General features: G+C 43.0%; 1 protein-coding gene across 4 annotated transcripts in view; it reads left to right on the top strand.

The window, feature by feature from the left end:
- The first annotated feature begins 7,455 nt into the window (after positions 1 to 7,455).
- The window catches only part of tsc1a (TSC complex subunit 1a), a 33,720-nt gene continuing 16,825 nt past the window's right edge, over positions 7,456 to 24,350 (top strand). The window contains exons 1-18 of one of the 4 annotated variants that reach the window (XM_014174821.2): positions 7,456 to 7,740; positions 7,829 to 7,914; positions 8,579 to 8,774; positions 11,602 to 11,705; positions 12,249 to 12,401; positions 12,659 to 12,803; positions 13,348 to 13,502; positions 13,624 to 13,697; positions 13,867 to 14,054; positions 14,705 to 14,817; positions 15,782 to 15,950; positions 16,155 to 16,234; positions 16,663 to 16,720; positions 18,872 to 18,976; positions 19,256 to 19,847; positions 20,146 to 20,189; positions 21,596 to 21,762; positions 22,089 to 22,271. In XM_014174821.2, the coding sequence (XP_014030296.1) occupies positions 8,666 to 8,774; positions 11,602 to 11,705; positions 12,249 to 12,401; positions 12,659 to 12,803; positions 13,348 to 13,502; positions 13,624 to 13,697; positions 13,867 to 14,054; positions 14,705 to 14,817; positions 15,782 to 15,950; positions 16,155 to 16,234; positions 16,663 to 16,720; positions 18,872 to 18,976; positions 19,256 to 19,847; positions 20,146 to 20,189; positions 21,596 to 21,762; positions 22,089 to 22,271 (2,439 nt within the window). In that variant the 5' untranslated portion in view covers positions 7,456 to 7,740; positions 7,829 to 7,914; positions 8,579 to 8,665. Of the gene's footprint in view, positions 7,741 to 7,828; positions 7,915 to 8,578; positions 8,775 to 9,395; positions 9,448 to 11,601; positions 11,706 to 12,248; positions 12,402 to 12,658; positions 12,804 to 13,347; positions 13,503 to 13,623; positions 13,698 to 13,866; positions 14,055 to 14,704; positions 14,818 to 15,781; positions 15,951 to 16,154; positions 16,235 to 16,662; positions 16,721 to 18,871; positions 18,977 to 19,255; positions 19,848 to 20,145; positions 20,217 to 21,595; positions 21,763 to 22,088; positions 22,272 to 24,350 lie in introns of those variants that run through there. The other 3 variants (XM_014174820.2, XM_045708126.2, XM_045708125.1) reach the window with 3 other exon arrangements.

Raw genomic sequence — 24,350 nt, 5'->3', positions numbered from 1 at the left:
TTTAATACATTTTAGAATAAGGCTGTAATGTAACAAAATGTGGAAAAAGTCAAAGGGTCTGAATACTTTCCCGAATGCACTGTATACATTAACACCTCTCCCATAGGCATTCCTGTGTCTTCTGTAGATGTTATATACTTGTATTGCTACTGCTGTGTCAAAGGAATTATCTAAGTGAGTCTCAAAAATGGATAATATATGAATGTTATGTTAGCTAGTTATTGATTTCATGAACCTTATTTCTAAGGCTACATTATCAGAGATAGACATAATATGGAAAAGAACAAACAAATCAAGAGAAAATAAAAATAAAAACATTATTCAGAAGTCCATCAATCAGTTGGTGTGTGTGTGTGTTGCAGGGTTGAAGCTATGAACCCACAGGCTTGGCTCGGTCATCCCTTTCAGACTTTTGGGAGGGAGGATGGACAGACAATGAGCCTGTCATAGTGGATGCAAGTAATGTCCCCACGCGCTCTGACAGCTTTCATGGCTGGGGTAAGTTCTTTCCTCTTCTTCCTCTTCTGGCGCACAGCTCCAGGATAGTCCTAGACATTCCGCACAAGTTCTTGGCTCTTTCCAGAACAGCTACCTTGTCCTTGATCCTCAGGAACTTGACCACTATCGGCCTGGGCCTGTCACCTGGGCCAGTGTTGGGTTTTCCAGTCCTGTCGGCGCACTCCACCTCACTCTTCTTGTGGTCCATATTCTGTTTCTAAGTGATAATTTCCCTCACTTTGTCCCCAGACTCAGTCCAGGTCTGGAGGAGATTCTGCATTTCTGTCCACAACAATGTTGTTTCAGGAGAATCTTAGTTCTCTCTCATTGTTATCATGCATTCACATACAGAACTGATGTCCTCGCTCAATGACTTACAGATTGCTGTTTAAACTCATCGAGCTAACCCTGGGAAAACTGCAAACTGTTCTTCAGGTCCTGGACCACTCTGGTCAGATTGTCCATTCTTTTATGAGTTGACTCCACAAGTATTTGGACACAATATTTTAAGCTATTTTGTTATTATAACAACTGCTTGTAGAACTCATTTTGTTTGTTTAAAATATCCTTCACCTATGATAGAGACACCCCAATGTCCTCAACGGTACTCCAACCGGCTTTTGTCTTTGTCATGGTAGCAACGTAGGCTACGCAGTTACTCCTCGCAGTTCCAGAAAAGGCAGATGGAAACAGCAACAAACAGCAGGGATTCAAACAGTCACACTCCCGGGACAATCCGTGGATCTAGCCGTAAGGGCTGTGGGCTGTGTACAAGCTGCTAAGAAAAGCTAGCTTGATAGCTAGCTAACATTAGTTAGAAGCTAGGCTAGCATCTGTGCCAACAAGAGAATGATGAGCTATTTCTCTGGAGCAAAATAGACCTATTGTTCCCTGTAATACAGTGAACGTCCTACAGTTTTGTGATGTTATATGTTGACAATTATTTGAAAACAAGTCCATTAATTCATAGTTTTTGCAAAAGAAAGCCATGAGAAAGAAACACGTTTCAATGCATGTACATCAATATTTTATTAAAATATCACAAACAGCAAAATAGTGAACAGACATAAACCCTTTTTTTTATTTCTCTGACAATTTTTGTCCCACTTCTGTAAAACGTTTGGACTGATTATGTGCGATGCCATTGCATGAAAGGTGTCAGTGACTGTAGGAAGCCTGTTTAGGAAAATTAAGTTATTTAAAAAGACTGCTTATTGCTTTTATTTTTTTATTCAGTCAAAAAAAATATGCATCTTCCACTTTTCTCTGTTGGACCTAACTGTCAAATTCCCTTTCACGTGACAAAGTTACTACTTGCCATATCAACAGCAATGGTAGGCCTTCAAAGTATTCACACCCCTTTTTCCACATTATGTTGTGTTACAGCCTGAATTTAAAATTGATTCAATTTCGATTTTTGTTATTTTGTCACTGGCAAATGAAATTATGTTTCTCAAAATGTTTACTAATTAATAAAAAATGAAAAGCTGAAGTGTCTTGAGTCAATTAGTATTCAACCCCTTTGTTATGGAAAGTCTAAATAAGGTCAGGAGTAAAAATGTGCTTAGCAAGTCATATATTATGTTTAATGGACTCACTCTGTGTGCAATAATAGTTTAACATTACTTTTGAATGACTACCTCATCTCTGTACCTCACACATACAATTATCTATGAATTTCAAACACAGATTCAACCATAAAGGCCAGGTTTTCCAATGCCTCGCAAAGAAATCAAATCCAATCGTATTGGTCAGATACATGTGACCAATACACCCAATACACCCAGTCACTTGAAAAATACAAGCGGAAAGATTTTAACATGTTTGTCTATCAATGATCAACAACAAACTTGACAAAGCTTGAAGATTTTTTTAAAGATGAATGTGCAAATATTGCAATGCTCTTAAGAGACTTACCCAGAAAGACTCACAGCTGTAACTGATGCCAAAGGTGATTCTAACATGTATTGACTCAGGGGCTTGAATACTTATCTAATCAAGAGTGTTTTGTTGTTGTTTTTTTTATTTTACAAATGTTAGAATTGTTCTTCCACTTTGACATGAGTATTTTGTATTGGTCATTGACAAAAAATAAATTAAATTCCACTATATAACAAAATGTTGAAAAGGTAAAGGGGTGTGAATACTTTCTGAAGGCACTGTGTGTGTGTGTGTGTGTGTGTATATATATATATATATATTTATTTATTTATTTGGGAGCAGTACATAGAGTGGACATTACCTCTTTCTTTTTATACTGGATATTTTTCCAACTCCTGTGAAAAGTTTGGATGTCTGTAAAACCCTCCATAGTGTACATTGTCATGGGCCTAATATTATATGCCCACGGGGAGCAATTATGGTGCCTGTAACTGTACTTAGACATAGCTCATTTAAAGAAAGTTGCTTTGTTTTATTTATTGCCGATTTATCTTTAATTGAATCTTTCTTATTGACAACGTTTGGCATGTCCATGGCTCAGACATAATGCATTTTACAGTAGGCATATATCATTGCGAATCATATGAAGAAGAAAAGAAAGAGAAAATCAGGACAGAAGAAAAAGGATATCAAAGTGAAACAGTTCTCTAAAGACACAGGAGACAATAATACAAGAAACAACACTTCTGTAGCTTGTCAACTATGTGTCTGTCTATCCCTGTTCTCTCCTCTCTGCACAGGCCATACAAACGCTTCACACCGCGTGGCCGCTGCCACTCCAACCTGGTGGTCCCAGCGCGCACGACCCACGTGGAGTTCCAGGTCTCCGGCAGCCTCTGGAACTGCCGGTCTGCAGCCAACAAGGCTGAGTTCATCTCAGCCTATGCTACCCTCCAGTCCCTAGACTTCCTGGCGCTGACGGAAACATGGATTACCACAGATAACACTGCTACTCCTACTGCTCTCTCTTCGTCTGCCCACGTGTTCTCGCATACCCCTAGAGCATCGAGCCAGCGGGGTGGTGGCACTGGAATCCTCATCTCTCCCAAGTGGACATTCTCTCTTTCTCCCCTGACCCATCTGTCTATCTCCTCATTTGAATTCCATGCTGTCACAGTTACCAGCCCTTTCAAGCTTAACATCCTTATCATTTATCGCCCTCCAGGTTCCCTTGGAGAGTTCATCAATGAGCTTGACGCCTTGATAAGTTCCTTTCCTGAGGATGGCTCACCTCTCACAGTTCTGGGTGACTTTAACCTCCCCACGTCTATCTTTGACTCATTCCTCTCTGCCTCCTTCTTTCCACTCCTCTCCTCTTTTGACCTCACCCTCTCACCTTCCCCCCCTACTCACAAGGCAGGCAATACGCTTGACCTCATCTTTACTAGATGCTGTTCTTCCACTAATCTCATTGCAACTCCCCTCCAAATCTCCGACCACTACCTTGTATCCTTTTCCCTCTTGCTCTCATCCAACACTTCTCACTCTGCCCCTACTCGGATGGTATTGCGCCGTCCCAACCTTCGCTCTCTCTCTCCCGCTACTCTCTCCTCTTCCATCCTATCATCTCTTCCCTCTGCTCAAACCTTCTCCAACCTATCTCCTGATTCTGCCTCCTCAACCCTCCTCTCCTCCCTTTCTGCATCCTTTGATTTTCTCTGTCCCCTATCCTCCAGGCCGGCTCGGTCCTCCCCTCCTGCTCCGTGGCTCGACGACTCACTACGAGCTCACAGAACAGGGCTCCGGGCAGCCGAGCGGAAATGGAGGAAAACTCGCCTCCCTGCGGACCTGGCATCCTTTCACTCACTCCTCTCTACATTCTCCTCTTCTGTCTCTGCTGCTAAAGCCACTTTCTACCACTCTAAATTCCAAGCATCTGCCTCTAACCCTAGGAAGCTCTTTGCTACCTTCTCCTCCCTCCTGAATCCTCCTCCCCCTCCCCCCCCCCTCCTCCCTCTCTGCGGATGACTTCGTCAACCATTTTGAAAAGAAGGTTGACGATATCCGATCCTCGTTTGCTAAGTCAAACGACACCGCTGGTCCTGCTCACACTGCCCTACCCTGTGCTTTGACCTCTTTCTCCCCTCTCTCTCTAGATGAAATCTCGCGTCTTGTGACGGCCGGTCGCCCAACAACCTGCCCACTTGACCCTATCCCCTCCTCTCTTCTCCAGACCATTTCCGGAGACCTTCTCCCCTTCCTCACCTCGCTCATCAACTCATCCTTGACCGCTGGCTACGTCCCTTCCGTCTTCAAGAGAGCGAGAGTTGCACCCCTTCTGAAAAAACCTACACTCGATCCCTCCGATGTCAACAACTACAGACCAGTATCCCTTCTTTCTTTTCTCTCCAAAACTCTTGAACGTGCCGTCCTTGGCCAGCTCTCCTGCTATCTCTCTCAGAATGACCTTCTTGATCCTAATCAGTCAGGTTTCAAGACTGGGCATTCAACTGAGACTGCTCTTCTCTGTGTCACGGAGGCTCTCCGCACTGCTAAAGCTAACTCTCTCTCCTCTGCTCTCATCCTTCTAGACCTATCTGCTGCCTTTGATACTGTGAACCATCAGATCCTCCTCTCCACCCTCTCCGCGTTGGGCATCTCCGGCGCGGCCCACGCTTGGATTGCGTCCTACCTGACAGGTCGCTCCTACCAGGTGGCGTGGCGAGAATCTGTCTCTGCACCATGCGCTCTCACCACTGGTGTCCCCCAGGGCTCTGTTCTAGGCCCTCTCCTATTCTCGCTATACACCAAGTCACTTGGCTCTGTCATATCCTCACATGGTCTCTCCTATCATTGCTATGCAGACGACACACAATTAATCTTCTCCTTTCCCCCTTCTGATAACCAGGCGGCGAATCGCATCTCTGCATGTCTGTCAGACATATCAGTGTGGATGACGGATCACCAGCTCAAGCTGAACCTCGGCAAGACGGAGCTGCTCTTCCTCCCGGGGAAGGACTGCCCGTTCCATGATCTCGCCATCACGGTTGACAACTCCCTTGTGTCCTCCTCCCAGAGTGCTAAGAACCTTGGCGTGATCCTGGACAACACCCTGTCGTTCTCCACTAACATCAAGGCGGTGACCCGATCCTGTAGGTTCATGCTCCACAACATTCGCAGAGTACGACCCTGCCTCACACAGGAAGCGGCGCAGGTCCTAATCCAGGCACTTGTCATCTCCCGTCTGGATTACTGCAACTCGCTGTTGGCTGGGCTCCCTGCCTGTGCCATTAAACCCCTACAACTCATCCAGAACGCCGCAGCCAGTCTGGTGTTCAACCTTCCCAAGTTCTCTCACGTCACCCCGCTCCTCCGCTCTCTCCACTGGCTTCCAGTTGAAGCTCGCATCCGCTACAAGACCATGGTGATTGCCTACGGAGCTGTGAAGGGAACGGCAACTCCATACCTTCAGGCTCTGATCAGGCCCTACACCCAAACAAGGGCACTGCGTTCATCCACCACTGGCCTGCTGGCCCCCCTACCTCTGAGGAAGCACAGTTCCCGCTCAGCCCAGTCAAAACTGTTCGCTGCTCTGGCACCCCAATGGTGGAACAAGCTCCCTCACGACGCCAGGACAGCGGAGTCAATCACCACCTTCCGGAGACACCTGAAACCCCACCTCTTTAAGGAATACCTAGGATAGGATAAAGTAACCCCCCCCCCCCCCTTAAAATATTTAGATGCACTATTGTAAAGTGGTTGTTCCACTGGATATCATAAGGTGAATGCACCATTTTGTAAGTCGCTCTGGATAAGAGCGTCTGCTAAATGACTTAAATGTAATGTAAATGTAATATGTTTAACAATATATTTCTATAGTGAAGCCATGCTATTACTTAGAACATTGTGGACTGCAAACATGTTAAACATTCTTAGCAAATATGGGACATGTCTACATTTAGTTACTTTGTTTCTGTAGTCTAATTGACAAACTAAGCTATAATTGACAAACATCATTAGAGTTGATGAAAATACAATACATTAAATACAATAAATACACAACTTGAAGCAACCACATATTTAGCCATGGAGCACGTTCTGACTGGCAAGTGAGAGATCAAGCCTCGACACACCTACAATTGTTAATGAATCAAAATCCAATTGTATTTGTCACATGCGCAGAATAAAACAGGTGTAGACCTTACTGTGAAATACTTACTTACAAGCCCTTAATCAACAAAGCAGTTAAGAAAAGATTTACTAAAAACGTAAGTATTTTTTTGTTGTTGTAAGAATTACACAAAATAATGAGGCTATATACAGGGGGTACCAGGGCAATGTGTGGGGGTACAGGTTAGTCGAGGTCATTTGTACATTTAGGTAGGGGTAAAGTGACTATGCATAGATAAACAGCGAGTAGTAGCAGTGTAAAAATCAAAGTGTCCTGGTGGCCATTTGATTAATTGTGGGGGAAGAATAAGGAGCCTTTTGGGACTAGTTGACGCTCCATTACCGCAGCCTTTTTGCGCGCATAATTCTGGTTGTAAAAAAAAACAACACACCCCCAAACCTAAATCTTAGGCAGCGCTAAGATTTGACATTGCATTAGGTTGGTTAAAAGTTTGACTAGTGGGCCTGGAATATACTATTTAAATACAAGGTGCAATTTCGAAATTTGGTAGTGCATCAGCATTCAGCAGTTTTCTTGTTATACAGTGCGGCTTAGTAGGATCGTGTTTCGGAAGTACGCATGGTTCTCCACCTTCGCCTCTCTAGTCCGGGGGATAAAACATTTTTTTTAATGAATTATGCTCTCTCGAGTCATGATTTAGGTCCATATAAAAAAAAATCCCAAGCGTTGTGAGCTCAACCGGTGCTTTGTTTCGATGGACTACACCTCTGCGTGTTGCCTGAGACCAGAAGACTTGTCAGCTCCCCAAATATGCCAAGGCTTTACATCAGCAGGTTAACAGTCCTGTATGCAGGCCTAGGCAAATCCAATCATTCGTTTTTTTACTTACCTCCACAAATTCACCATTTGCAGGCAACAAAATGTAAGTGCGACTTCTAAGCAATGCCAATTGAACAGTGATATACTGTAGCACCATTTACAGTTACTGTTTGTAGTGGTACCTCATATGAATTGGAATCTGTTGGTAGGCCTACTACCTGGAATGGATAGGTCTACAGCACTTTGCCCTTGTGCGTAGAACGCTTGCGCAGACAGGCAAGCTATGTGAGTCACGAGAAATCCGACTTGCCTCTCAACCAACAAGGCAGTCCTCCTGCAACAACGCCATAGTCAACGGAGCACAATTATATTAAATTAAAGTGTTATTGTTCCAATAAAAAAAAGGAATGGTATGTATTATAACTTTCGTGCCAGATTTGAAGGTCAGAATTTAGTCGGAATCGGATTGTAGTTGACAGCTGTGAATAATTTTTCCAGAGTGCTGCGTAGATTTCAGGAGAGGAGGGGGGGCTTTTCGGTTGCTCAACATGGCTGCGCCCTGTGGAGAACAACAAGTGTAGAAGGTAATAAAATGTATTCCATGCATTTATTAAAGTGTTTACTTTCGCCTTGACAAATATTTTAGTCTAAAATTTGAACTTTTCTGGTACATATTTGAATCAAAAAATAAATAAGTCCCCGCAAAATAGTTGAACTAATCGAGTTTGTCAGTACGGTACTAGCTACTGGTAACAGTTGACGTTAGCTAGCCAACTAGCTAGATGGCTAACTAGCCTAGGTATAGTTAGTCAACATTTTGGGGCAGCGTTCAATCAAGTTTGTGCATTAACGTCAGCTGTCTTCATTAGCTACTTCTTCACGATTCATTGCAAGATTTCTTTAATATGTTGCAATGGTAATAACTTAAATATGTTGACGCAATTAGTTTGCCGGCTACTCATCTCTCCCCAACTACTTCAACTAGCTAGCTAACTAGGATTCACAGATAGCTAACTGAACACACGCGCTCAATTCCACCAGGCAGACACCACTGATCATCCTTTATGTTGTAGTTGAACATTAAATAAAAAGTCAGCCTTGGCATAATACAAATTGATAGTAACTAGTAAATGGTCATATGATGTAAGTTCCTATTAATAGTATTGATGTGTATCTAACTGCACAGCTGTATGAATGATTCAATTTTTAGCTTGACCACATTTTCTTTGGTGTCAAACGTGCCTGCAGTGGCCACCCCATTACAACAGCACAGCAGGTTGCTGGCAGGCTTTACCTTGAGAGGGGGGACAGTTCCATAGGCATCCCAGCAGCACCATGGCAAAGGAGCAGCCGAATGTGAGCGACCTCCTCCCGCTCCTGGAGTCGTCCGATCTGCATGAACTGGATCAGATCAAAAGTGTCCTCAATGACCACCTCAGCACAGGTCAGTACTCAAAATTCAGCATTATCCCCGCCTCTCCCTACTGGCCACTCAACCACAACAGGCTGAGATTACTACACGCTACTAGGGAGAGAATAGGTCAGTGTTTGCATGGTTCTCTGCAGGTCTCAAACTCTTGGTGACATTCTGCTCCCTTTACTGCAGAGCAATTAAGTTTTGGGTATTTAAATAAATAAAAATGTAAACAACTTATTTGTATTTCTTCTGAATCCCTATTACCTGCTGCCTACTCTTCTTGGGGCCCAATCACAATTACATACAATAAAATAATACAAAACACAACACATTATTGCACACCACTCTACCATAACATATCTACAATACAAAATCAATAATACAAGTAATTGACTAACATTGGTTCAATTATTTGAATTCCATTTCATTTGTTTTTCTCTGCCCTCAATGCGCACGTTGCATAGTTTCTCTAGAGATAAATCAGATCAAGCCCAAACTGTGTGATGTAATAGGGAGTTGTAGTTTCCAACAGGCCAATATTCTACATAGATTATCGCAGAAAAATGTGGTAATTAGCTCCAATGACCATAATCCATTGTGAACCTACTTGTCCGGTCTGTGTGTTTCTTTTACGCATGCTACGAGAAGAGACAGAAGAATGCACAATAGAGTGAAGGACAGAGAGCAGTTGCTTCGCAAGGTATTGCTACCTAAAAAAAAAAGGCCCTCAGTTTTGCCTAAAATGACATACCTAAGTCTAACTACCTGTAGCTCAGGACCTGAAGCAAGGATATGCATATTCTTGATACCATTTGAAAGGAAACACTTTGAAGTTTGTGGAAATATGAAATTAATGTAGGAGAATGTAACACATTCGATCTGGTAAAAGATAATACAAAGTAAAAACATGCGTTCCCCCCCATCTTTGAAATGCAAGAGAAAGGCCACAATGTATTATTCCATTTTAGGCACAATTTAGATTTTGGCCAATAGATGGCAGCAGTGTATGTACAAAGTGTGGTGGTTAATTTATTTACTATCAAATGAGGAGAGACAAACTTATCACACACGTGAGAGTCATACTTCAACTAAATCTTTATTCACTTATTAATAAGGGAGCAGGTCAATAAAACACACGCATGAAGTTAATCGATTGAGTGCTTTACGATAATGATGGCTGGTCGACGAATCACTCTTAGGTGATTAATTGAGAGCCCCGAGACAAAGGTACAAAGGTATTTTATAGCCAAGATACACCCTCTTCAGTCTACCTGACAAACAACAGATGTGTGGAATGGGTCACAAGGTTAAGATTTGTATGAAAGATGCATAAAAACTGTTCTCATTGTGTAGAAACCAGTGTTCTGGCCACGAGCCATCTCTCCCTGGTACCTTTTTATAGAACAGAAACATTAACTCATGCTATGGAATGCAGTCTCTTTTAGGTTTATCACCCAAAGACATCGTCAGTCTACTGTCAGTGTTAAATCTCCCGCCCATCCTCAGTAGAACACACACAGATGAGTGTTCTAACAACTCCTTATTCTGTTGCATTAAACAACCATTTGATGCAATAACAGTATTATAACAATCTTGTCATTTCTCTCACAATAGTTTGACTGATCCAATGAACCATTGCATTTAAAGTCCCGTTGAAAATGGCCCCGTTCAAAATGTTGTATCAAGTCTGCCCAAATGTGCCTAATTGGTTTATTTATACATTTTCAAGTTCATAACTGTACACTCTCATCAAACAATAGCATGGTATTCTTTCACTCTAATAGCTACTGTAAATTGGACAGGGCAGTTGGATTAACAAGAATTTAAGCTTTCTGGGGGGAGGGGGGTCCTGTAGAGGTTTTAAAAAGCATATGGAAATTAATTATTATTTTAATGTCCATTTTGGGCTCAAATTAGTTTATTATGAAGTTCGATACCCACTGAATTATATATATATTTGCTACAAATCCAGATATTTCATTAAAGAGTGATCTATTCTGATTACATTTGACATCACACAGGACCATGTGCTGACACAGACCAATCACAGGCCGGCAGGCTACGAGGTCACTTGCTCCCTCATGCCATAGACATTAAGATTGACTTGCTCAGGCAGGATGAAAATGACTACATCGACCATGATCCTTTGATAGTTACGGCCACTTTCACCATGATCCTTTGTGTTTTTGGGGGGGATGGGGGAGGGGTGCCATTCAGCCCAATTCAGCAATATGGTGCACAAATTCAGCAACTTCTGGTTTCATGCGCCATCTGGAGTTTTCCATAGCACTGACGTCATCCACGCATTCCTATCACTATCTACTGGTTTTGTCTAAAGAAAATACATGATTTTAATGATTGATAGTTGGTATTCAGCAGTCAAAAGTATGCCTTATTTACTTTGAATAACTACTAAAATAGTGATTAACAAAGCTCCCCATACAGAAGACGCATTTGTCTAATTACTCTTGTGTAGTGTAATGTAATGGAACTGAGAGTCATGATCAAGGGCTGGGTCCTCTGTACCTCAATTGGTACAGCATGGTGCTTGCATCGCCAGGATAGTGGGTTCGATTCCCGGGACCACCCATACTTAAAAAGCATGCACGCATGATTGTCACTTTGGATAAAAGGGTCTGCTAAATGGCATATTATTAACAAATAAACCAACATCTAATGTATTGGCAGGATCTCCTCCTCTCTATGTCCTTGACGTTGTCTCCAGAGCTATATATTGAGATCAATAAATAATGGCTATTATATCTATCAATAAAAATATACATGGCTCTGGTTGTCTCTAGTCATCAACATGTTACATACATTGATTAGTTGATTCTTCCCTTCTGAATAACAGAGCGAGGATCTGTGCTGCTCAATGGCCTTGTGGATTACTACCTTGAGACCAGCTCTCCACAGGCTATACTCATCCTTTGCTCTGTTAGGGAGCCTCATGACAAGGTGAGCACTGTAGTGTAAAGTTGCCCCAAGGCTCTGATCTTGGGTCAGTTTAGCATTTTCTCCGCTAATGGTTAGAATAGGGGGTAGGGGAAGTTGATCCCTGATCTGTACTTAGCGTAATTTTCACCCGGGGCACCAATTGAGTTGCCTAGTCCCAGATCGGTGTGCTGTCCTGCCAACTCCTATTATCATTGGCACGAGTTGGCAGGACAGCGCAAACAGAAATGCGACCAGGCTATCAATCCGGCCTCTGTGGATAAAGTGTGGTTTACCACAGAGATCTCAAAACATAACATTGTGCTCTGAACAATTGGATCATGGCTGTTTCACCACACATCTTAAACATAATTATTTATTAATTGACAATATCGCACAGAAGCTATTGTTGACTTGTTGAATTCCATGAGCAGCCATTGAGGGCTCACCGTAGCAAAATGTTTTCCAGCGGGGAATATACTTTTAGGTTAGTCCCTCTGTTTCGTCCAGTTCCTTGTGAATACACCTTTGCACTGGATATGTTAACTTGTCTGTGTTGTCCCGCAGCACCTCCTGGACAAGCTGAACGAGTGCATGGCCAAGCCGGCCTGTCGGCTGCCCACCCTTACCCTCCTGGGGCACGTTATCCGCAAGCAGCCCCCCTGGATGCACAAGATAACCCGCTTCCCTCTGCTCACCTCCTTACTCAAATGCCTTAAGGTACATCAGTCTGCGTCTTGGTCAAAAGTAGTGCACTATATAGGGCACGGGAGGTTGGTGGCACCTTAATTGGGGAGGACGGGCTCGTGGTAATGGCTGGAGCGGAATGGTATCAAATACATACGTTTGATACCATTCCATTCGCTCCGTTCCAGCCATTATTATGAGCCGTCTTCCACACAGCAGCCTCCACTGATATAGGATGCAATGTGGAACACAGCCATTGAGTTTGCGCTCTCTTTTTTTTCCCAATCTAGACTGACTCTGACGTGGTGGTGCTGATAACTGGAGTCCTAGTGTTGATCACACTGCTACCCGTGATACCCCAGGCAGGGAAGCAGCACATATACGACTTCTTTGACATCTTTGGCCGACTGGCGTCCTGGAGCCTGAAAAACCCAGGTGGTTTAACGTAGATCAGTATTGCCCACATAGAAATACAATTACTAGAAAGGGCGTAGCCCATCAGACCACAGCAATTTGACACAGCAAATCACACCTCTGGGACTGCCAACCGTTTCACCTATTTGATCTATTCCATCACTAGATTCAGCTATTCGTGGCTTTGATGATTAGTTGACCAATTGAATCAGGTGTGTTAGTATCGGGATAGATGAGATAAGCGAAATGGCTGGATGTTGTTGAGGAGATGTTGGAGGAACACCCTAAGATCAAACCCATAACCTGTCCCATGGGAAGGAGGAACTGGAATGAGGGGACAGTAGCTCTCTGTGTACTATCTGATATTAGATTTTCCCATCATTAAATGTGTGGTGAATTGTAGTCACAGCCAAACTATTGAGTAGTTAAACTATTAGAGCATCCATGCTCATCTAGCTATAGGACAGGATCTATTTCCTTGGGATCTCATTTGGTCATTTCATTGGAATTGTGAAATGTTGCCTAACCTCTGTTCTCGCCCCACACCCCACCCTGTGGGCCATAGGGCATGTGCACGGGGTGTATCTGATACACCTCCATGCCAGTGTGTACTCCCTCTTCCACCGGCTCTACGGCATGTACCCCTGCAACTTTGTCTCCTACCTGCGCTCCCACTACAGTATGAAGGAGAACGTAGACACCTTTGAGGAAGTAGTGAAGGTTAGTACAACAGGACACGCCATACCCTCCCCATCCTAGAATCTATGCACACTACATAAATGTATGTTGTGTGAAGAGATGTCTCATAGTCATCCGTCTTACCAATTTGCTCGTTTCTTAGCCGATGTTGGGGCACGTGCGGATACATCCCGAATTGGTCACTGGAACCAACGACTATGAGCTGGACCCCTCCAGGTAAGCACTCAGAAAGTAGGATTCCCAAATGGCACCCTGTTCCCTATATAGTGCACTATTATAGGGTACCATTTGACGCAACCAAAGACTCATTCGACTTGTAAGGTCTTGCTCGACAACAGCCAAGTTTACACTAATAATAAGGGGTCCTGTCAAACCCCTTGGCCAGGTGGAAGAGGTTTGAGATCCACGACATTGTGATTGAATGTGCAAAAGTGTCCCTGGACCCCAAGGAGGCGTCCTGTGAGGAGGGTTACTCCAGCATGCCAGACCACGTCTCCGTCCACCATCACCCCCACCTGCGGTCCGGTCTCGACTACAATGCCAGCCCCTACACCGACTTCCTCAGCAGCTTCGGTCAGAGCTCTGACACATTCACTTTGATACAACTCAATCCTAATAAAATATGACCAATGTAGCACAGCTCTGTCCTTAGCCTGGTCCCAGGTCTGTTTGTGTCATCATGTCAACTACATTTACATTTACATTTTAGTCATTTAGCAGACGCTCTTATCCAGAGCGACTTGCAGTAGTGAATGCATACATTTCATACATGGCCCCCCGTGGGAATCGAACCCACAACCCTGGCGTTGCAAACACCATGCGTTGCAAACATCATGCTCTACCAACTGAGCTACAGGGAAGGCAACTCCTTGGCAATCATCGAGTTGACATGACGGCACAAACCTACCTGGGACCAGGCTACTCCGTCGTTTGTAATGGAATAATGCAGTTACAGGCTAGAACAGCAGTTTGGCCAAATACCACTTGGTTACTTAGTTGTAAGCCACGCTTAAGCCACTGCTGTAATTCACAGGTAGAAAAACAATGGTTAAATATTTAATTTGCTTACAACCTGCCTTTTTTGTATTTTTCTACCACACAGTCTCTGTTACTTCAGGGGGTCGAAAGAGGTTTTGAGCTGTTCATCAGCGTGCCTGTATTTACAGGTTGTGTGTGTATAGTAATGTTCCAGGTGCGTTTTTCTTTTTCTCCTCCCCACACAGGTAGCTCTGCCTCTACCCCCCTATCGGTTGGCCGACCACCTCTCTCCCTTTCCTTACCCCAGCTACCAGGGACCCAGTCCTCCCTCTGCAGTCCCCACACCTCTTTCCATCAGGTGGGTCATTGTTCTCCAAGCGAAAACACCCCATTAGTGAGATTACATTGAAATCTTTGTTTATGTTTTTACTTAACAAAAATATAAACACAACATGCAACAATTTCAAAGATTTACAGTTCATATTAGGAAATTAGTCAATTGAAGTAAATTCATTAGGGCCTAATCTATGGATTTCACCTGACTGGGATTATGGATATGCATCTGTTGTTCACAGATACCGTAAAAAAAAAATGGGCCTCACGATGGTTCTCAGGATCTCGTCACGGTATTTTTGTGCATTCAAATTGCCATTGATATAATGCAATTGTGTTCGTTGTCCGTAGCTTATGCCTGCCCATACCATAACTGCCACCATAGGGCACTCTGGGTCTGCGGTTGTGTGGCCATTTTGGATGTACTTCCAAATTCTCTGAAATGACATTGGAGGCGGCGTATGGTAGAGAAATTAACATTTAATTTCTGGTGGACATTCCTGCAGTCAGCATGCCAATTGCAAGTTCCCTCAACTTGAGACGTCTGTGCCGTTGTGTGACAAAACCACACATTTTAGAGTGGCCTTTTATTGCCCCCAGCACAAGGTAAACCTGTTTAATGGTTAATCAGCTTCTTGATATGCCACACCTGTCGGGTGGATGGATTATCTTGAGAAATGAGAAATGCTCACTAACAGAGATGTAAACAAATTTCTCCACAAAATTTAAGAGTAGTAAGCTTTTTGTGCATATGGAACAATTCTGGGATTTATTTTTCAGCTCATGAAACATGGGACCAAAACTTTACATGTTGTGTTTTATATTTTTGTTCAGTGTACCAAGTATATAACATATAACACTGACGCTCCCACTGAAAAATTAAGTTATTCTACACAATTGTATTCTATTCTGTATTCCCATTGATTGTGATACATGTACATTCACTTGAGACACAAATGGCCCTCTTGTCCCTGTGCCCATGTTTCCAGAACCAACACTGTGAAGTCGACCCCGCTGGGAATAAAGTGTCGATGTGGAGTCCGTCCTCGGATTGTGGAATGACCACACCTCCCACCTCGAGGGGTATCTCCCCTGCCAATGTTCCAGAGCTATCCCAAAGTGCCTCCCATGCCCCCAGCCAAACAGCCAGCACATCAGGTCATTTTTGTTAATTTTTTATTTTACCTTAGATTTTGCTGGTCAAATACCAGCTGGGGAAAACATATGACGATCTAGTGAAAGTTAAGACGGGAGAACAACGAACAGTTACAGTTAGTTTACTTTCCGGTGCTACGAAGAGTGTTTTGATGGACTGTCATAAGGACTTTTCACTCAGAATTGTGTGTTCTTGTTTCATCGCAGGTGGGAAATGTCTCAGTCCTGCCCTGAATCTCTCCAATGAGTTTGAGCATGTTTGTTCACCCCCCAACACAACCAACCAGGTATGTACTGTAGCACGCTATTCTTACTACCATAATCTTTGTACCAGAACCCCTAAGCACTACTCCTAGTAGTTAATTACTGAAGATGTTCTTCAATTATTTAATTGGCTAGTACAGTTCATAGCAACGAAAGGAAAGTATCTGCAGAACCAGAGTGTACACTGAACACAAGCAGAGCTGGAAATGCCATCTTCAGCAGAAGTGGCAAACTGAACTAAACTGAACTCCCTCTAAAAGTCACGCAATAGAAGCAATCACTCCACCCGCAGAGTAGAGCCCAGCCTAAGGGAGTTTGTTTGCTCCAGCCAGTGTTGACTGTATTTAGGTTATGTTTGTACCCAGTGCTGTTTTTGCGCTGGTTGTGTGTTTGAAGCTACTGGTCCACCCGTAAGACTTTTCATCAGCTGAATTTATATCTGTTCCGACAGCTGAAGCAGAAACCAAGTGGAGAGGCAGAGAGAGGCAACCCTGAGGTCATCAGTAAAGGTCAGCAGCTTTGCTCATCTCTGAAGAGGAGCAGGTTTCGCTGTCACTATTCAGTGTTTTTTTAATAGAGCCAATGTTAGCCCTTAACACTCATACCCGTATTCGGGTTGAAAATGGCAGGTTTGACACTGATAACCGACCTAAATTGGAACGCAGTGGCTGTACAGTAACATGCTATACATGATGTCAGAGCTTCGGATCTCCGCTTCACAGCTCTTTATGGGTTTTGACTGACAGTCGTTATGAACTTGAGCAACCCCTCCTGCTAATTGGGCTACTTTTGCTCATTTTTTGTTGTCTGTACGTATTTTGAAAGATGAGATGCTGAGGATTACAATAAATACCGCTTTGATGTCATACAAAGAAGCCAATCACCTGTGAGTCCGAATGTGCACTTCACATTTTCATATCATAAAACTCATTGTAATATGCGGTGTCAATGTTTATGATCACTATGTTTGATGACATGGCATTATAACCTGCAATGTCCTGAACAGAAAGAGCCTATGTTGTATTATGAAGGAAATTTGCAACGGACCACGCATCTGAATGCACTCATGACTCTATTCTATGCTCACCAAAATTAGGATCTGATTCTCTGAATTGCCTTGTGAAAGCCTAACACTGTAATTGTATAATTTAGGTAGTTATGTTGGCAATTTAACCTGTTTTCAAATTATGCCCACCTGACCCAGGTTGCGATTTATTATGGACCGTTTTTGGATTGCGTAAACAACGGTTATTGTGTAAAGGTGGGGGATGCAGGGCTGCGTTACAAATACAAGTGTGCTTGCTCTAGTTCCTCAATGGCACAGCTAGGTTGAGCTCCAAAGAAAACACCTTTATAGTTAACTTCTTTGAGTCATAAAAGTGCATTAAAATGACATAGGAACTGTGCACACTTTAGAGAGAGATTTCAACACACCAGTTAGTCCTCTCACTCAAACACTTGTCGTTTATTTGTCTAATGTTGAACCTATCCCACATTTTCCAGGAATAGGAATTTGTTCTTAACTGACTTGCCTAGTTAAATAAAGGTTAAATATATATATTTTTTTTTATTTATTTTTTTAACCAAATGTATCCAGAATATTTTCAGGTTTCATTATCAACAAATGTGGCAAAGTACGAAATGTAAAATGCACATAAAATCAACAGTTTAATGTTTGGATTCAGTCTTTTAAAGTGAACTGTTGTCTTTACCTTTAGTCTAATAATTTTACCATAATCTCCAAACTGTTCCTTTTTTTAATTGCTACAATTGTTATGCATATACTTTACATATTTCTTCTGTAAGAAATATTTCAATGTAGCCCTGTCCATATAGGCCAATTCCCACAAGTGTAAGGAGTTAAGAACAATGTCCTTTTCTTATAAGCGATCGTTCACTAGACCAGATTTCTAGCCTATTTTATTATTGCTGGCAATTGCTAGGGCCCTCATGATACGATATTATCACAATACTTAGGTTCCGAAACGATGGGTATTGCGATTCGATACTAGAATTTTATTTATTTCTTCCAAATATATGGCTCACAATATCTCTTCTGCAAAGAGATGAGCATGAGAAAATGAGTTTTGATCACTCAGAAATAAGTGTTGAAAACGTGTTGGCTCACTATTTAAAACGATGTAGAATAAGCTATAGGATTTAGAATACTGGAGTTTTGGCGCAGGTACAGCCCACTAGCACTAGCAAATGCTACCTACAGCAGCAAAACATTTGTTATTATATATTAAGTTGGAGTCAAATATCAATATAATATTGTCAAAAGATAATATTGCGATATGTGACTATAGATCCCTCCCCCCATATCACTACTATTTATTGCCTAAAATGACTCGTTTCCTCCCCAATTGTTGGGGGTTTTACTTGACCTTTGCTGTAAATAAAGGCATCACCCGAGACCATTATAGAATAGAGGTGACGTTGACGGGACCTGGGTTGAAATAGTATTGCTTGTCTTTGGAATACTTTTTGGTTGATTGAGCCTGTCTAGAGTATCCAGATGGGCAGGGTTTGCACTTTTGCTACTATTCCATTAGTTCCATTGAGGCAAGCTCAATCTAGCGCAGCTGAAATATTTGAAGGAAAACAAATACTATTTGAACCCAGGTCTGGAACTAAGCACTCACTATGCTCTTTGTCAGGTGCTGCTGGTGAGAGTGTGAAGACCATGTCGTTGACCGAGCTGTCGGACTTCATCAAAGAGCAGGATCTGGACATTCAAAGGATGGAGAACGAACATGACGAGGGTGAATGGTTTTTCCCAATTCATTAAGTGGTGTAGGGTGAAGTTGCCCCTATACCAGTGGTCTTTGGTCAGTTTTTCCATTTTCCTCACTAGTGGTTAAGGTTAGGATTGCAGGAGGGGAAGCCAATCCTTGATCTGTACCAAAGGGAAACTTCACACCAGGGCTCATTAAATCCCCCCCCAAACCTACTACGGTATGAATATCTTCCCATGAAAACCACTTGTGTTCAGTCGGTGTGAAAAGCATTGATTTGTTCCATACGCTCTTCTCCCTGGTCAGATGCCATCACAGAGGAGCTCCTGAAGTTGACTGAGCAGAAGCACAAGGCAGACCGCTCTTTCTACAGCACTACAGAGACACTGACTGGGCCTCAGGAGAAGGAGCTGCTCCTCACCACCTCCAACCAGAGCCTAAACAAGGAGGCCCAGCGCCTGGTCTCCACACCCGACAAGAGCGAGTGCTCGGCGGGGGGAGGAGATCAGCAGCTCCCCTGGTCCTTCCGGCCGTGCTTCACCCCCATCGACAACCTGCTGACCGGATTTAGCACTTCTCAGAGCCCCTACAGGGCTGAGGAGGAGGGGGGCTCTGGTCTGGCAAAGTATGGCCTGTTCTCCTCCCCCAGTATCTTCAGGGACCCTGTTAACCCCGTCTACGAGCCTCTGTTTGAGCTGGCCCTGCCCAGGGCTGCCTCTCTGTTTGTGGGGAGGAAGACTTCGGTGGCACTGACGCAGAGGGTCGCTGGCGACGAGGGGGAGAGGAACGCAAGCAAGGGGGAGGAGGAAGGGGACGAGATGGCGGCAATGTCCCCGCTGGAGGTCCTGGATCGCCTCATTCAGCACGGCAACGAGGCCTATGAAAAAGTGCTCAAGAGGTGAGAGGTCATGGCTGGCTGAGTGTGTTTCGCTACTCTGTCTGTATGGACGATGACCCCTTTATGGAAGTCTGGCCGGGCAAGCCAATTCCTTCCATAGACTAGTACTCCGTCCATGTTATTGCTCTCTCATGTGTGATTTCTTAATTCACTGGTAGTGGGTCTATCTGTGCATCGTTATGAAGTGCTCATGACCTGGCTGTTTGGTGTGCCGTACTATGTCTGTCGGTGTCTGTTATTGACCCTTCATTGTGATCTTTCCTCACACTCCTCTGTACTGTGTGTGTTCTTGTTATAGATTGCCCATACCAAACAAGTCAGTAGACTGGACACACTTTGGAGGTAAACAACAGAGTATGAAAGCGGAAGGTATTGCCACTACGCTATGATGGGGGAGAGGATGAGACTATCCTTTTTTTCCTGTCTGCGCTCTCCATTCTACCGCATCCATCTCTCTATTTGTCGGTTTATGCAGGTTTTTTTCTAGCAGGTTCCTACCTGTATCTTCTTTGAAAAGCTACATATCAGCTGTAAAATATGGAGTAGGGTGAAGTTAACCCTAAACGCTGATCTTGGGTCAGTTTTGCTATTCACCCACTAAGGCTAGGATTGGGGGAGGGGGAGCTGATCATAGATCTGTACCTAGGGGAACTGCCATGACTGTCTGTGGATCAACCTGTCCTTGTGTTTCTGTCCTCCAAACTCTCCAGTCTAATATTAATTAGATTGACCTATTCAATCCAATGGAATTTGGCTTACTATGTGATCAGAATCTGAGAGCCACTGTATCTCATTGTTTCTTACCCTTTGCTATGGAGTCAAAAGTTAAAGGTCTTTTGAGATAATCTATGCGTGCATGCTTAATGCTTAAAATCTATGCAATATGCAGTACCATTTCGTTTTGATCTATACTGAACAAAAATATAAACACAACATTCAACAATTTTAACTATTTTACTGAGTTAAAGTTCATATAAGGAAATCAGTCAATTGAAATAAATAAATTAGGATTTGACTGGGCAGGGGCACAGCCATGGGTGGGGTGGGCCTGGGACGTCTCCCACTTGGGAGCCAGGACCACCCACTGGGGAGCCACGCCCAGCCAATCAAAATGTGTTTTTCCCCACAAAAAGGGCTTTATTACAGATAGAAATACTCCTCAGTTTCATCAGCAGTCAGGGTGGCTGGTCTCAGACGATCCCGCAGGTGAAGAAGCCGGATGTGGAGTACCTGGTCTGGAGTGATTACACGTGGTCTGCGGTTGTGAGGCCTGTTGCACGTACTGCCAAATTCTCAAAAATGACATTGGAAGCTGCTTATGGTAGAGAAATTAGCATTTAATTATCTGGCAACAACTCTGTTGGACATTCCTGCAGTCAGCATGCCAATTGCACGCTCCCTCAACTTGAGACATCTGTGGCATTGTGGTGTTTGACGAAATTGCACATTTGTTGCTTTTTATTGTCCCCAGCACAAAATCTGCACAAAAGTTGAAAGAAATAAGCTTTTTGTGCATATGGAAAATCTGAGACTTTTTATTTAAGCTCTTGAAAAATGGGACCAACACTTTACATGTTGCATTTATATTTTTGTTCAGTATAATTTGAATAGTTTTAGATACCACAGTACTAATATCTCATATTCTGTTGAGATGAATAACATGGTCTTGAAAAAATGAGTTTGAAAAAGTAATAATATAAATGTAATATTAAATAGTCAAACATTTTGCTCCTGTGTCCTCTCGACAGGCACCACACCGCTGGACGAGCTGCACACGCTGCGCAGTCAGGTGCTCCTGCTCCAGAACCAGCTCCTGTACGAGCGCTACAAGAGAGAGCAGCACGCCATCCGCAACCGCCGTCTGCTCCGCCGCATCATCAACGCCACCGCCATGGAAGAGCAAAACAACTCAATGGTTAACTAAAAACCTTGCATTCCCTGCCCAGTCAGAAGCCATTGAATCCCGAATAGAACATAACTTATTTTTGGAAATTAAAGCATGCATGTTGTCTACCAGGGTCGTATTCATTAGTGCACCCTGTAGCAAAATGTTTTGCAATGGATAAAAGTAAACGAGCGGTTCATATTGGTGCCTAATGAACATGAGTATGAGGTTCTTTCGGTTGATGTGGGAGCGGTGGTTGACATATTTTTATGAAAAAAATGTATGGCCTGCTTGTTTTTGTATCACTTGAATTTTTGTTTTACTGTAGGGTGTGTTGTGATTTTATTTGGTTGTAGAAGGCCCAGCTGAAGCTACAGGACATAGAGATCCAGTCTCTGCAGGCCAGTCTGGTGGAGGAGCAGCAGCGCTACAGGCGCCTGAAGGAGGATGGAGACACTGTGACGGCTTGCCTCCACAGTCAATTCCAACAGCTACAGCAGGGCCATGACCTGTACCTATCCAAGGCTCAGAAGCTGCAGGTGAACACAGATTAATAACCACCTATAGTACACAGTACCACTTTAACACAGGAGTGAATGTAATTCATTTAACCAATCTTATTTTTATGAATCAACCGCCTTATAACCAGGACTTGCATCTTTTCAGGAGGGGGTCTGTATATATTTTTTTTTTACTCATGTCCAGGAGCCTCATGTATAACCGACGCATACATTTTACACTAAATATCTACGTGCACCATTTCTGAGAAGACTGCACGCACAAAAGTATTGAGATTTATTAACTTGGTGCATGTTTCCCGATTTAAATCAGACCTTTCATAAAACTGTGGCAGCGTGAACGAGCATTATAACTCTGCCTGAAAAACGTACATCATTCACCTTTTATGGTGACAATAACTTCCTTAGTTGCTGTATATGCCTTCTATGGAGGTATTGGAATTGGGCCACAACAGTATCTAAAGGAAATGGCCATGGCAGGTGTTGGCAGAATGTTTTCTTTTGCAGTGACATTTGCCGTTTTGACCGTTTCTGAAAGACAAAACCACATGCAAATTGTTGTGGACCAGTGAACAGATCGTTTGAATTCAATAATGTTTTGCATTTACTTTTTCCCAAACCTAAATATGCTGCACTGCCTGCGAATTCTGAAACATTGTCTACTTGTAAAACAATAAACTACAGTAGACCTACTTACAGTGGTAGCCTACACACTTGAATGCAAAAGATCAACTGTGTGTTCACCTGTTAAATTCTGCTGTATGTAAAATCTCACTCCATTTCGAATGCATACAGCAACAACTAGAAATTATAATAGCCTTTCTAATAGGCTTAATTAAATGAGAGATGGGACGAATGGTAGCTTATCCTAACTTGTTGTAGGCCTATAGGCTATTTTGCGAGTGAGGAATTTATTCTGCAATGATCATGGAAATAAAATAAATAAATAATAGATTCTTATTTCTAATTATTTTAAAATGCAAAGACTTTATCTAGTTGAATAAAGGTTAAATAAACTATTTTTTGTTACATTTTAAAATGAAGGCATTAATACAATGGATAAAATTAGGGTTTTTTGGTCATTGGCCTACACACAATAGCCCATGATGTAAAAGTGGAATTATGTTTTTTTTAAATGTTCACTAATCAATTAAAAATGAAAGGCTGAAATGTCTTGCGTCAATAAGCCCTTTTTGTTATGGCAAGTTCATAATAACATTTGCTTAACAAGTCACAGAATAAGTTGCATGGACTCGTTGTGTGCAATAACTGTTTAACATGATTTTTGAATGACTACCTCATCTCTGTATCCCACATATAATTATCTGTAAGGTCCCTCATTCGAGCAGGGAATTTCAAACACAAAGACCGGGAAGGTTTTCTAATGCCTCCTAAAGAAAGGAACCCATTTTCATATCTTTATTTTTACCCATTTACCAGTCATTGAACATCCCTTTGAGCACGGTGAAGTTATTGATTACACTTTGGATGGTGTATCAATACACCTAGTCACTAAAAAGATACAGTTAACCTAACATACACCAACCCGAAGCCATGGATTACAGGTAACATCTGCACTGAGCTAAAGGGTAGAGCTGCCGCTTTCAAGGAGCGGGACTCTAACCCGGAAGCTTATAAGAAATCCCGCTATGCCCTCCGACAAACCATCAAACAGGCAAAGCGTAAATACAGGACTAAGATCGAATCGTACTACACCGGCTCTGACGCTCGTCGGATGTGGCAGGGCTTGTAAACTATTACAGACTACAAAGGGAAGCACATTTATGAGCTGCCCATTGACACGAACCTACCAGACTAGCTAAATTACTTCTATATTTGCTTTGAGGCAAGTAACGCGGAAACATGCATGAGAGCACCAGCTGTTCTGGACGAATGTGATCACGCTCTCCGCAGCCGATGTGAGTTAGACCTTTAAACAGGTCAACATTCACAAGGCCACATGGCTAGACAGATTACTAGGATGTGTACTCCGAGAATGTGCTGACCAACTGGCAAGTGTCTTCACTGACATTTTCAACCTCTCCCTGTCTGAGTCTGTAATACCAACATGTTTCAAGCAGACCACCATAGTCCCTGTGC

This window comes from Salmo salar, chromosome 26 (genome assembly GCF_965601325.2).
Source record: "Salmo salar chromosome 26, fSalSal1, whole genome shotgun sequence".
NCBI classification, from domain to species: domain Eukaryota; kingdom Metazoa; phylum Chordata; class Actinopteri; order Salmoniformes; family Salmonidae; genus Salmo; species Salmo salar.
Note: the sequence above shows the minus strand (reverse complement) of the source record. Positions and strands in the feature narration are given on the sequence as shown.